This window comes from Syngnathus leptorhynchus, chromosome 4, assembly GCF_054491065.1.
Source record: "Syngnathus leptorhynchus isolate UIUO chromosome 4, UIUO_Slep, whole genome shotgun sequence".
Classification (NCBI taxonomy): Eukaryota; Metazoa; Chordata; class Actinopteri; order Syngnathiformes; family Syngnathidae; genus Syngnathus; species Syngnathus leptorhynchus.
The window spans coordinates 11,895,658-11,907,459 of NC_141198.1; the positions used below are offsets into that span (position 1 = coordinate 11,895,658).

The following is an 11,802-nucleotide window of genomic DNA, read 5'->3' on the forward strand; positions in this document are numbered from 1 at the left end:
TGTAGAACTAAATTAAAAACTTGTTTAGCTTGGTTTCATTCCCGCACCAGAGATACAAAAACAACAAAGTGAAGTACTTATTCGCAAGGCTCGGGCAAAGAGCGAACTGCGTCAGTCTATTTGTTGAAGGGTGGGATGCAAGGTGTTTAAGTTCCGCTTGAGGGCGCTGTTTAATTTCTAATGTCTTCAAGTCGCTCCATTGAGGTGACTCTTGAAGCACATTCTTTGACTCGAGCAGCGGTTTCCATGCCGACCGAGCAGCCTCAACGGACGCTCAAATGTCAACAGTAACGATTTAGCGATCAACTCTCCCGAGGAAATGAAAGCCGGGTAAAATAAGTCAATTCGATTGACTGTAGATTTGGACTTGAGGATGAAAGCGTATCAAGTGAGGAGGAAGCAGACTGAGTTGAAAACGTGTTCATGACGCTTGTTGCTTTTGTCAGTCGCACTTGGTTGCCTTTATGGTCCTGTCAGGCTCACTTTCATCTTTGTTTGAAAGTAGAGTTGTTTTCTTCCAGTTATGTTTCATAATTAAGACAGATTAGTACTCGATTGGTTTTGAAGGGGTTCCAAACAGGTCATGACCGAAGTTCGCGTCCGCGTGGCGGTTCGGTTGCGTCCCCTTCTGCCCAGGGAGCTCCTGCACGCCCACCGGGAATGTCTGCGTGTGGTTCCCGGCGCCCCGCAGGTTATTCTCGGCTCCGACCAGCTTTTCTCTTTCGATCACGCCTTCGGGCCGACCGCCACCCAGGGTGAAGTGTACGAGTCGTGCGTACGGCCGCTGACCAGATGCCTGCTGGACGGAATCAACGCCACCGTCTTCTGCTACGGGCAGACCGGCTCCGGAAAGACCTACACGCTCGGTGGTAGCAAGATGGGTGAGAAAGAGAACCTTCCCTACAGTCTGTGTTGAGTTAAAAGAAAAATAAAGTTTTAAACATTTAATAATAATAATAAAAAGTATTGTACAAATATTGATTTTTGAACATATTTAAAAACAATCATTTCGAAATAAATGTTTGCTTGACACTTGAAAAATCAAGAAAGCATTTTAAATACTAAATGAAATGAGATTTTGTATCAAGTCTTGGTGCAGTGATAACGATGGCAACCATCTCAGATTCAGAAGGCGGCATCATCTCGTGCTTGGCCAAAGATGTGTTCTCGCTGCTCGACAAAAGGCAGCACAGCAACGGCATGGAAGTCACCATGCGAGTGTCGTATTTGGAGCTGTACAAGGAGGAGCTGCGTGACCTGCTGGAGCTCGATACCTCTCGCAAAGACCTTCAGATCAGAGATGACTTTAAGGGAAACACAGGTGAGTTGAATTCTTTTTTCAGTGCTTTTTTTTCTTGAAATTATTTTGGTACTTTGTAAAAAAAAAAAAAACTTTCTTTTGAAAATCTGACCTTCCCCGTGAAAATATAAAAGCTTTGTTCTCAAAAATGTTTTTCTCAAAAATGTAGTAACATTTTGTCATTGTGATACTTGAAATCCTCAAAATGACTTTCCTGAGTTTTCTTTAAAAAAGAATTCCCCTAAATATTCTTTCTTGTAAAAATACAACAGGTTTAGATTTTTTTTAAAAACTACTTTTCCCATTTCTTAATGAGATGATTACTATTTTTTTATATGATGTTTTTGGAAAAATATATGAATGTGGACTTTGAAGATTTTGCATTTGAACCCATCTACGGAGATGTTTGCGTGTGTATGTGCAGTGGTTGTGGGTGCCAAGGAAGTGGTGGTCTCCTCCTCCGAAGAGCTCCTCAACGTCTTGGAGTTGGGCAATGCGTTGCGCCAAACGGGCACCACCCGTATGAACGAGCACTCAAGCCGCTCCCACACCGTCCTCACGCTGTGGCTCCGCCAGAGACTCCCCGCCGGGCCTGATAGACCAGAGCGCCTCTCAAAGTTCTGCGTGGTGGATTTGGCTGGATCGGAGCGTGTGGGCAAGACTGGAAACACGGGTGTCCGCTTCGAAGAGTCGGTGCACATCAACACGGGCCTGCTGGCGCTGGGCAACGTCATACGGGCCTTGGCCCATCCCGGGCGTCAACGCAGCAGCTACATTCCGTACCGCCACGCCAAGATCACCCGGCTCCTACGGGACTCGTTGGGGGGCAACGCCTGCACCCTCATGATGGCGTGCGTAAGCCCGTCTCACCACAACTTTGCCGAGAGCTTGAGCGTGCTCAAATTCGCCTCCAAGTCTCACCGCATTCGTCACCATGTCGAGATGGCAACGCCCGAACAAGACTCTGAGGAGACCACCATACTGACCTCTGATGACCCGCCTAACAAGGACAACCAGCCTCCATCAGGAACTGATTCCACGTCAGAACAGGAAGTGAGCCCCAGGGAAGCGTCTTCCTACTCCTCACTGGTGCAGCAGGCTGCGGCTCTCCTCGCAGAGGTCTGCGGACCCGACTCTCAAAACGACGCTTTGGTACGCAGAGTGCACGAGTGGCAGAAGAGGGCAAAGGCCGTCAGCCAATCATGTTGCGACGATGACGTCAGCTGGTCAGATGAGAGAGACTCGCCCCATCTGGTCACCATCTCACAGCTTAGACAGGACCTCAAGAAGTGTCAGGTGAGGGAGATGCAACTCTGAATGTTTTTTTTTTTTGCACTCCGGTGCTGTAAGTGGCTGTAATGCTCGTAAAAAAACTACAACAAAGTTTTTCACCATTCAAACGCCCAACCATAATATAAACTGACCAAAACCGTCCAAAATTGGATTCGTCATGATCATTGAAACCTCTAATTATAACATCAATGAAATATTCCTTCTAACCAAACAATCATGACATCAAATCATAACCACATCCCACCAACCAATATTGAGCCAACACCAGCAAATTATGCAATCTTCTTTCAGGAGTCTCTTGAGACAGAGGCCCAACTCGTGGCACAAAAAGATGCCAAACTGAAACAAGTACAAAAAGAAGCGCAAGAACTCTTACAGAAGCAGAACATCCTCCTGCAAACCTTTTGTGAAGAGAAGGCACAGGTGAGACCACCCGCCATATGTGCGTCACCCTCGGCCATCGCTCACATCTCCTGAATGTTTTTAAGACGGAGCGACTGGTGGACCAGCAGATTCTGATCGACCGCCTTCGCTGCGACCTGATGGCCATGCAAGGCAAAGCGGCCGCTGGCTCCTGTAAGGCTCACCACAGACCACACAGTGCCAGCTTGATACGACCCAGCTGCGGACACATGTTGATCAGTAAGGTGGGTGGGTGACCTCAGAGTTAGCATTAGCGCATGTAATGACCAAACTGATTTTCAAATGGGAAATAATGGACATAATACAAATGTCATGTTTTTTGTGCAGCTTCGTCCCAGTCTGCCTACCGAGTCGCTAGAGAGGCTGATGGCAACTTTTAAAATAAGCAACCAGCTTCTGCAAAGTCAGGAGGAAGTGAAAGATTTCTGTCCTCTTCTGAAACAAACGGAAGAAGTACAAGGTCAACAGAAGGACAATTTTGTTAGTGGACTTGGGTAAGGAAATGCTTCAAACATTTGTTCGTCATTTTAGTTTGAGGCTGCATTTGCATTTATCAGACCAATCGCTCCAAAGGATCTCAATCAGGTTATTGTCAGGGGCTGGTGGTGGCCATGCCCTAATTATTTCCCCTTTCAATTTTCAAATGTCGTTTTTTTTTTTTTTTTGGTCATGTCTTAATTTTAATATGTTGAATCCTTCATTTTTTCAGCTGGACCAGCAGGCAGAAGAAATCAGCCCTGAAAGAAAAAGTCTTTGGAATGGACCAACCATCAAAACAAATAACTCAGCAGGCCACATGTAGTATATCACTTTTTTTTTTTTTTTTTAAATCTATCATCTTCTTATGCTGTACCTATGAGTTTTTTTTATTTTTTTAATCTATATATATATATATATTCTTTCAGGGACTAAGCGACAAGCCGCTGGGCGCAGTCGCCTGAAAGATCAGAGGCAGAGAGCCGGTCTAATCCAGAGGAGGATTCAGATGTTGTCAACAAACATATCCTTAAAAGAGGAGCTTGTCAAAGAAGTGGAAAAAACTGGTGTGTACATATTATAGTTTTATTAGATTAAATTATCTGTAAAACATGCTATTAATAATTATGTTATGATTTTGGAATATCAAAAGGGACATTGTATATTAATAAATGTATATATATATATATATTATTAATGGCTGTCTAATTCCCATCAGAAGACTTTTGGCAGGTTGATGTAACACAGTAAACTTGACATTCCGACTCTATTTTGTCCTCTAGAGAAAGAAACGTTGGCGGCAGTCCGGCGCGAAGCTGGCGACCACCGAGAGGACAACGCACTGGCTTGGCTGTCGGAGCAGAGCCGGCAGGCCCGCTTGGCGCTGCGTCACAGCCTGCAGCACATGGATCTGCAAAGGGCTCAGCTGCAGAGGAGCCTCAGGCGGCCCAGCTCGGAGAGCAGTGAAAACTCCGCAGAGTCAGAGCCTGATAGGGTTAGTGTGGATTCTACGAGCGCCTGGAACACAAAAACAGCCAAATCATTGAGTTTGATGGAGCAAGTTACTGCTCGAGTATATCATTGTTGCTCTTCACAATAACACAATAAGGACTCAATAGCTTCTATCAAAATGTCGTGGTAAAAACAACTAAATGCATTCATATTCGGCTATTACAAAAAAAAAAGAATAAAAAAAAAAATCCAATATATGTAATACTTTGAATTATTCATAAACAAACACACAGAAGTGATGCTAATGGGACCTTTTATGCCTTGTTTACAGCTGGACAGTGTTCGAGAAAGCATAAACAAACTGTGGCCAAAGGAAAAGGTAACATTGAAGCCATTTTGCACACAACGCCTTTATTTTGAGTTAACGCTCCCCTGTGGCGGCTACAGGCAGATGAGCCTTGTTGGCTGGATGAGGTCGAAGAGCTGGAGCTACAGCGGAGAGCCGCTCAACGGGAGCTGGATGAAGAGTTGAGCAAGAGTGAGGAGGTGCGCCAGCGTAGGGATGCGTGCCTGCAGCGCAAGAATGCACTGGAGACAGAGAGGCTGCGCTCCAGCCAGGTAGGCTGGATATTAAATATAAATAATCTTGAATCATACAAGTCAATACAATGTTAATCTTGTATTCTTTGACATGCGTTGTCCTGCATTGCAATGTGGCGGTAATATTGTGTCATGTTATTCGACAGGTTTTGAGTCAGAACCTGCTGCGCGTGTCAATGCGCTTGGAAACGTTGGAGGAGAAGACGGCGAGTGGTTCCAAGCAAGCGGCCATGACGGAGCTGGAGAAAGAGATGGAGATGCTGAAACACAAGAGAGATAGCCTGGATTCACAGCTCAAGGACAGCGCGGTGCTCACTGTGGAGGTCAGGGTGGAGGTCATGGAGGGAGCATGTCCAAACTTTTTTCCTTTGAGAGCTCTATGCAGCACACGACTAACATGATCGTCGGCTAAATAAAAAGCAAAAGACAATTGTCTTTGGTCGTTGTCAAGGAGGAGCAGTTGGAAGAAGCCGTGCAGGTCCTGGAAGCAGAGCTGGACTTTAAGCAGCGATGCATCCAAGACAAACAGGAGAAAGCTTGGAACTCGTCGCTGCGACACAGCGCATGCGTCTCCGACATCACCGGGAAGCTAAGGGGGCTCTCTCAATCCCAAGCTTCTGAGCTGCTCGTCAAATACTTTGGCAAAGTAAGTGCGTGCAGTTCAATGCGTCACATATGTCTTGCCAAAATACTAGAAACGGCTGTCAGTGTGCCGTTGTGTCTCCTAAAGATCTTCTATGGAGACCACTTTGTCGACCGTATCAATCAAAAGTAAGCCTTATCATTTTTGTGTTTTCTTACTTGCCCCACTAGGTGATGGATCTTCGCCAAGCGGAAGCTTGTTTGCAATTGTACTGTGAGGAGCTGGAGATTTACTGTGCGGAGCAGGAGGAAGCACGTACGGAGCTGGAAGCCGCCGTGCAGAACTTGGCCTTGGACGCTGACCGCAGGCTCACCGAGCAGCAGCAGGAACACCACAGGAGCATGCGTTTTCTCATGAGCAAACTCAAAGGTCAACACACATAACACACGTGAATCTGAGCATTTAGATGCCAATGATGGATTTGCTCCCACTTTTAGAGGGAACTTTGTCAGGAGAAGCCCAGGAGGTGATCAAGGGGCGTGTGCAAAACTTGGAGAAGGAGTTATTCTTCTACAAGCACTGCAGCCGCAAGCTGAGGAAGCAGCTCAAAGAGTCCCAGTGCGCTGACCAAAGTCCCCGCACTGATGAGACTCTCCCGGAACTCAACTTGTCCAAAGACAGCAAAAGATTTTCACGCCGCCAGAGCCCATCTTCGTCATCTTCGTCGGCGGAGAACGCCAAGACCCCTGTCGACCACCAGATTGGCGCGATAGCCCGTTGCCACGGTTACAGCGAACGCCGGCCACCTCACCCCCACGGGACGCGAGCCACCGTCGCGCTGCATCGCAGGAAGCTACGGGAGCTGACAGGGCCGGCGCGAGACTCCGTGGTGGACACCGGTATCGAGATGCTGTCGGACGACTCTCTGGAAGTGTCCACCGGCAGTGAAACGCACGACTGTAGCAATGTGAGGTCAGTGGGCCTTGACTCATAATTTTTTACAAATGTCTTTTTTTAGTTAAACAACTAAACATTGCATTAAGGTCATGTCACAAATACTTTTTTAATTGTATGAATTAATATTGTGGTCACACACACGACTCCAATTTACATCGTTTTGTTTGTAACACTGCAAGACAGAACAAATCCTGTTAGCTTTAATATTAGAAAATGTTTGCTTTAACAGAATCTTAGTTTTAATATTGAGACATAGCTGTTGATGTATTATTTGTGTGATTTTTAGACTTAGACTCGACGTTATTCATCCCTTGGGATTGCTCCCTCAGGATATTCTGGTTCCCGTAGGAAAAAGTACAAAAGAGTTGCACATGAGTAACAAAAAAATAAGAGGAGAGTAATAAATAAAGCGCAGAGCAATAAATGGTGTTGAGTAAGAAATAAATAATAACATTGATAATATATATCAAGTAATAGTGTTGAAGGTGTCAATCAGAAAGTTGGGTATGCCAATCATTTGTAACCTTTGTAATATTGACAAAAATCATAAGTTGTTGCATTTTTACCTCTTTTGTTGGGATATTAAAAATGCAATATGAGGTTAAAGCGTTAATTGTGTGAATGAAGTTGTCTTATGAGATTTTTTACTATAGGGAAGACTGCAAGGGATAATTAAAAAAAAAAAAGAGTAAATTTTAGTTGTAATACAACCAGAAAAATGTTTATTGTTCTATTAACAATAGGAATATGTTAATTTTTACAAAATTTTTAACAAATATTTTTTACAAAATTATGTTGGTTGCAATATTAAACAAAACATCGAATTTTAGGAAAAAATGCAATTCGCATTTAAAATGAGAAATAATATATACTTGTAACATACAAATGTATTTCTGTTTTTCCCCTCTCAATATTACACGTTTTATGCCAGTTAAAAAAAAAAAAAAGCTCTCCACTATTATTCATTTTGATCAAATTTTACATATATGGGACAATTCCTTACAAAAATGTGACATTGAACTAACAAATTACAATTATGTTTGGTACACTCACTGAAATAAGATTATTCTTGAAATGGACGTACTCGCTAATCCAACAACGTTCTTTCATTTGTGCATGTATACTCAAGACACAGGAAACTGCACTTATATTGTGTAGTTTAGTTGTATGAGTATTTGCAGTTATTGTGATGTTTACTCTTAGGAGTATAGACTTTGTACAATTATTTTGATTGCTGTGTAATTCTTAATCATTGAAATGGAAAGAAACATACCATTGATCTCTATTGGTTTATGTATTTATTGTATACCTGTCCAACAGAATGTCCTAAAACCCTATTTGGACATAAAAGGGCACATTTGTCCCATATGAAAGCATTTTGAAACATAATCTTACACGATCATGTTAAAGAAAGGCCATTGTCGAAAATAGATGCCAAGCCTAAGAAATCTTAATAAATGCTGCACCGCAAATGAAGCCTCTTTTTTTTTTTATTTGCCACACTCCAGCAAAACTACTATAAAAGTATGATTTGATTGTGGGGAAAAAATGAACTGTAAAACAGTAAGAATATAAATTCACACATTCAACTAATACTACATAATCTATTTAAAATTATTCAACATCATAGAAACAGCAATGTATTCACTGAAAAAGTAGTTTATTGACTTAAAGGTGGAAGATTTAGAAACATTTCTCAACTACCAAGTCAGTCAGATGTTTTGGCATTTTGAACAGACAACAGGCACTCGATGCATGTGTGCCTATAGAGAGCAGCACTGACAAACATTTAGTGCGTGTGCGTGTGTGTGTGTGTGTGTGTGTGTGTGTGTGTGTGTGTGTGTGTGTGTGTGTGTGTGTGTGTGTGTGTGTGTGTGTGTGTGTGTGTGTGTGTGTGTACGCGTTGAGAGAGAGAGGCATGCATTACTACATGCTGACAGTCCAACACATTTTTTTTTTTTTTTAACAAAACAAAAACAGGTTTTGTTGTTGGGACTTCGAGAGATGCCATCAGAGATCCGCTTCAGAACTTTTCTTCCCTCTCTTGTTACCCTGGCAACCACCAAAGCACCAATGATTATAAGTTACTTTAACCTCCTTTTTTTTTTAAGCGCCATTTTGACCCTTTTATTTGTGTGAATATTTGAAACACAGTTGACTTCTTAAGAGCAACTGGAGCGTAAAATGTTACCTGATGTTTGGGCTGCTCAGACTGCAGACCTTTGACTTTAGATCGTTCTTGTTCAAGTGCGGTGTGTAGTAAGGTCACCTATGAACAATATTAAGATGCATGGATGAACAGGATAACTTTCCCAAACTTTACACTCATATATAATAAAAAAAAATCTCTAGCACAAAATCTAACAACAAAGTTCCAAAAAGTGTCTAAAGAGGTAGCTTTTGTGGTTGAGTCAAAAAGAACTGCGAGCCAACCTGTAACGAGAGCTCCTCTTTGATATGCAGCAGCTCCTCCACTTGCAGCAAGATTTCAGCTTTGTCTTTCACTACACACACAAAAAAATCCTCAAAGGATGAAGTGGAAAAAAATGCTCGTAATATCTGTTAAAAATGAAGAATGCTGATTTTTGTTTTATTTTTGTCCAGACTTTCTACCAAAATGAGAAGAACGAACCCATTCAACCAGAGGCAACGCTTTGCTTGAGTGGGCCACTGAAACCTGAGTTTTTAAAGCTTCTTATTTACAACACAAAGTTTGCCTCGTGGGTCGACCCTGTTAAGTTCAAATGTGTACATCAACACCAAAGACAACGAACGTATGGTCAGACAGACTCACTCTCTCCTTGCTGAAGCATCTTGAGAAGCTGCCCATTTCTGGCCTTCACTTCTTTATATTTGACCTGCAACACATGACGCCAGACGTCAGCGTTTCCCTTTTGCGGCGTCCACACAGTACGAGGCATCATCCTACCTCCCACTGTGCGATGGTCTTCTTCAACTCACGGATCTCCTGGTCTTTCTTCTCCAGCTCATATTTCAGCTGCTCGGCACGAGGGTCCTACAGCAAAGGATGGAAAGAAGAGGTCATAGGCACAGTGGTGGGAAGTAACGAAATGCAAACACATTGTTACTGCACTGATGTTTCTGAATTTGAGGATGTATTTTTCAGACAACTTTTGACTTTTACTCTCAGCGGGTTGAAGCCCGATTGTCACTGTGGTCACACTCACTGGCTCATGTTCCGCCGAGGTGTCACCGTTGTACTGCTTGCGCCTCCTCTCCTGCTGGACTATTCGACTAAGATCGTCCTCCAGCTTGTTAAAGAAACGCTCCTCCTGGCCCAGCCCCAGGGCAGAATTGGACGCTTCCTGGTAAGGTGGAGAGGTGGGTCAAATAAGAGGTTAAAATATACCACATAGTTTAATAACACAGTAAAATGAACCACTTTTGTTTGAATAATTCGAATAGATTTTTGTCCAACATGGCCATACGTTGCTCACCTCTTTCTCCTGTCTCCGGTTCGCATGTTCTACAAAAAGCAAAAGTCCCATCAATTGATCACATTTCAAGAGGTCTCTCGCAGGTCCGATCTTGAAGTTTGTCTGACCTGTGGTGCCTTCAGCCTGGAAGTCCTGCAGAGAGACTGTCTTTTTGTCTTTGGCCTGCGGGTTCTTCTTCTTCTTCTCCTTGCCGCCGCCTCCGCCCTCTTTGCGAGACTTTGGCGACTGCACGTGGTTGTTGCTGCCTCCCTGCTAAAAAGGTCCAAAGGTTTTTATTTAAAGAGCATAAACAGAGCACACAGTTGTTGGAAGTACCTGTTTGTTTTGTTCAAACTCTAGTTTGCTCAGAATCAAGGCCTTCTCCAAGTCTGCCTCGTACATCTCGGACGTCATCTGCGGTGAGAAAGAAGACATCTCTCTATGCTATACACATGACGTGATCTTCTCTTACCTGCTCGTCCCTCTGCTTCCATTGCTGCCAGCCCTGCTGTGATGATGGCTTAGCACCGTGCGGCGCCGGGGTGGCGCTGAGGAGCTCACCGGCTATTCCCGAGAGCGTCATGCAGGGCGGCGGGCCGTGGGACTTCTGCGGGATCTTCTTGAAGGCCAGATTGCGAAGCTGAAATGAAGAGGTTAGTTGTGCCCCTAGTTGTCAAGGTGGCAAATGCAGCCCAAAGTTAGGGGTGAGCAGTCATCGGTCAAAACAGAGGCTTCATAGTGTGTTATGAAATCGGAATGAGTGTTGATCCTTCACAGACATGTTCTCAAAACACCTGCTCAGGGGTTTTCCCCCTTTCTCACCTCGTTGGCTTCACTTTGCTGTTGTTCCTTCTTCTTATTTTTCTTCTTGTCTTTCTTCTTGTCGTTGCCCTGAGATGCTTTGGCCCCTCCGGACTTTTCCGGGCGCTGCTTCCTCGAGCCGGCTTTGTTGGCTGTCTTCACTGCCCCAGAATTGTCCGAGTCGGAGTCCGAGTCGATCTGAAGCAGGGCGAAGCGAGAGGCGGTGGTGGGGACCATGATGGTTGTTGACGATGCCATTGAGGAAGCCTAATTCCGATTAAGGGAGAGGTGAGGAGATCATTTCAATTACTATTGTTCTTACTAAACACTAGTCGTCAAAAGCTGGCGTTTGATTTGCGGTTAGCTGCGCATAGCATCTTCGTTTCTCCAAAAGCTAAAGCCGGGGCTTCTTTTTATTGAGCGCTCCTACAAGTATACAATGACACACGACAGTCTATGAAGCTAAAAGGCACTTACGTTGTTTTCTTTCCAATTTGATCAGCGACTTATGTCGAAAAGTTGCAACGTTTGGAAAAGTTATACAAGTCTTACTTTCACCTGTTAGAAGAGAAAGGGTTAGCGCTTCCTTGCTAGCTGATCGCTGGTTTCAGTACGGAAACTCAGAAGTGTCGAAAAAGATCATTCGCTTTCTCGCGTGCCAGCAGACGTTCCAAATCAATACAGAAAATCGATATAGTAATAATAGTAGCAGTCGGTAAGTCAAACTAATATTATACATAAATGTATGTTTAAAAAAACTGAAGTAATAATGGTGAATAGTTAACTCTGTACTTTCAGACTTATAAACATCAAAGTTATACTTTATTTCTCATTGATTTTGAGAGCAGTTTTTTTTTTTTTTTTTTTACACAGTACCACTGTGACATCATATTCCAACAAGTCCAATGACTACTTCCTGGTGTAATTGTACTATTTGTATGATGGCAATTATTTCTCCCATATCATTGTATAATTTAATT

General features: G+C 43.5%; 2 protein-coding genes across 6 annotated transcripts; one reads left to right on the plus strand and one right to left on the minus strand.

Annotated features, from left to right (window-relative positions):
- Nucleotides 1-577: 577 nt before the first annotated feature.
- LOC147058154 (kinesin-like protein KIF27) lies at nt 578-10,296 on the plus strand. Of its 3 annotated transcripts, XR_015065862.1 has the most exons (18): nt 578-881; nt 1,124-1,321; nt 1,725-2,596; nt 2,885-3,016; nt 3,082-3,240; nt 3,344-3,510; nt 3,726-3,814; nt 3,922-4,059; nt 4,276-4,487; nt 4,776-4,823; nt 4,892-5,062; nt 5,191-5,367; nt 5,496-5,690; nt 5,858-6,056; nt 6,125-6,599; nt 9,189-9,625; nt 9,712-9,926; nt 10,126-10,296. XR_015065862.1 is itself a non-coding variant. In XM_085909887.1 (15 exons), exons 1-15 carry the CDS (start codon nt 584-586, stop codon nt 6,619-6,621), a joined length of 3,552 nt encoding a protein of 1,183 aa, XP_085766013.1. In that variant the 5' UTR covers nt 578-583; the 3' UTR covers nt 6,622-7,960. The 3 variants fall into 3 exon arrangements, 1 of the variants encoding a protein (XP_085766013.1); XR_015065861.1 differs by having other exon boundaries at nt 9,189-9,926; XM_085909887.1 differs by lacking the exons at nt 9,189-9,625; nt 9,712-9,926; nt 10,126-10,296 and having other exon boundaries at nt 6,125-7,960.
- gkap1 (G kinase anchoring protein 1) lies at nt 7,918-11,498 on the minus strand. Of its 3 annotated transcripts, none has more exons than XM_085909889.1 (12): nt 11,381-11,498; nt 10,844-11,089; nt 10,494-10,661; nt 10,358-10,435; nt 10,150-10,294; nt 10,043-10,071; nt 9,773-9,910; nt 9,514-9,600; nt 9,379-9,442; nt 9,018-9,088; nt 8,776-8,853; nt 7,918-8,636 (listed from the first exon to the last, which is right to left on the minus strand). In XM_085909889.1, exons 2-12 carry the CDS (start codon nt 11,078-11,080, stop codon nt 8,595-8,597), a joined length of 1,137 nt encoding a protein of 378 aa, XP_085766015.1. In that variant the 5' UTR covers nt 11,081-11,089; nt 11,381-11,498; the 3' UTR covers nt 7,918-8,594. The 3 variants fall into 3 exon arrangements, with proteins under 3 accessions (XP_085766015.1, XP_085766016.1, XP_085766014.1); XM_085909890.1 differs by having other exon boundaries at nt 10,150-10,291; nt 11,300-11,466; XM_085909888.1 differs by having other exon boundaries at nt 7,919-8,636; nt 11,300-11,466.
- Nucleotides 11,499-11,802: the final 304 nt, after the last annotated feature.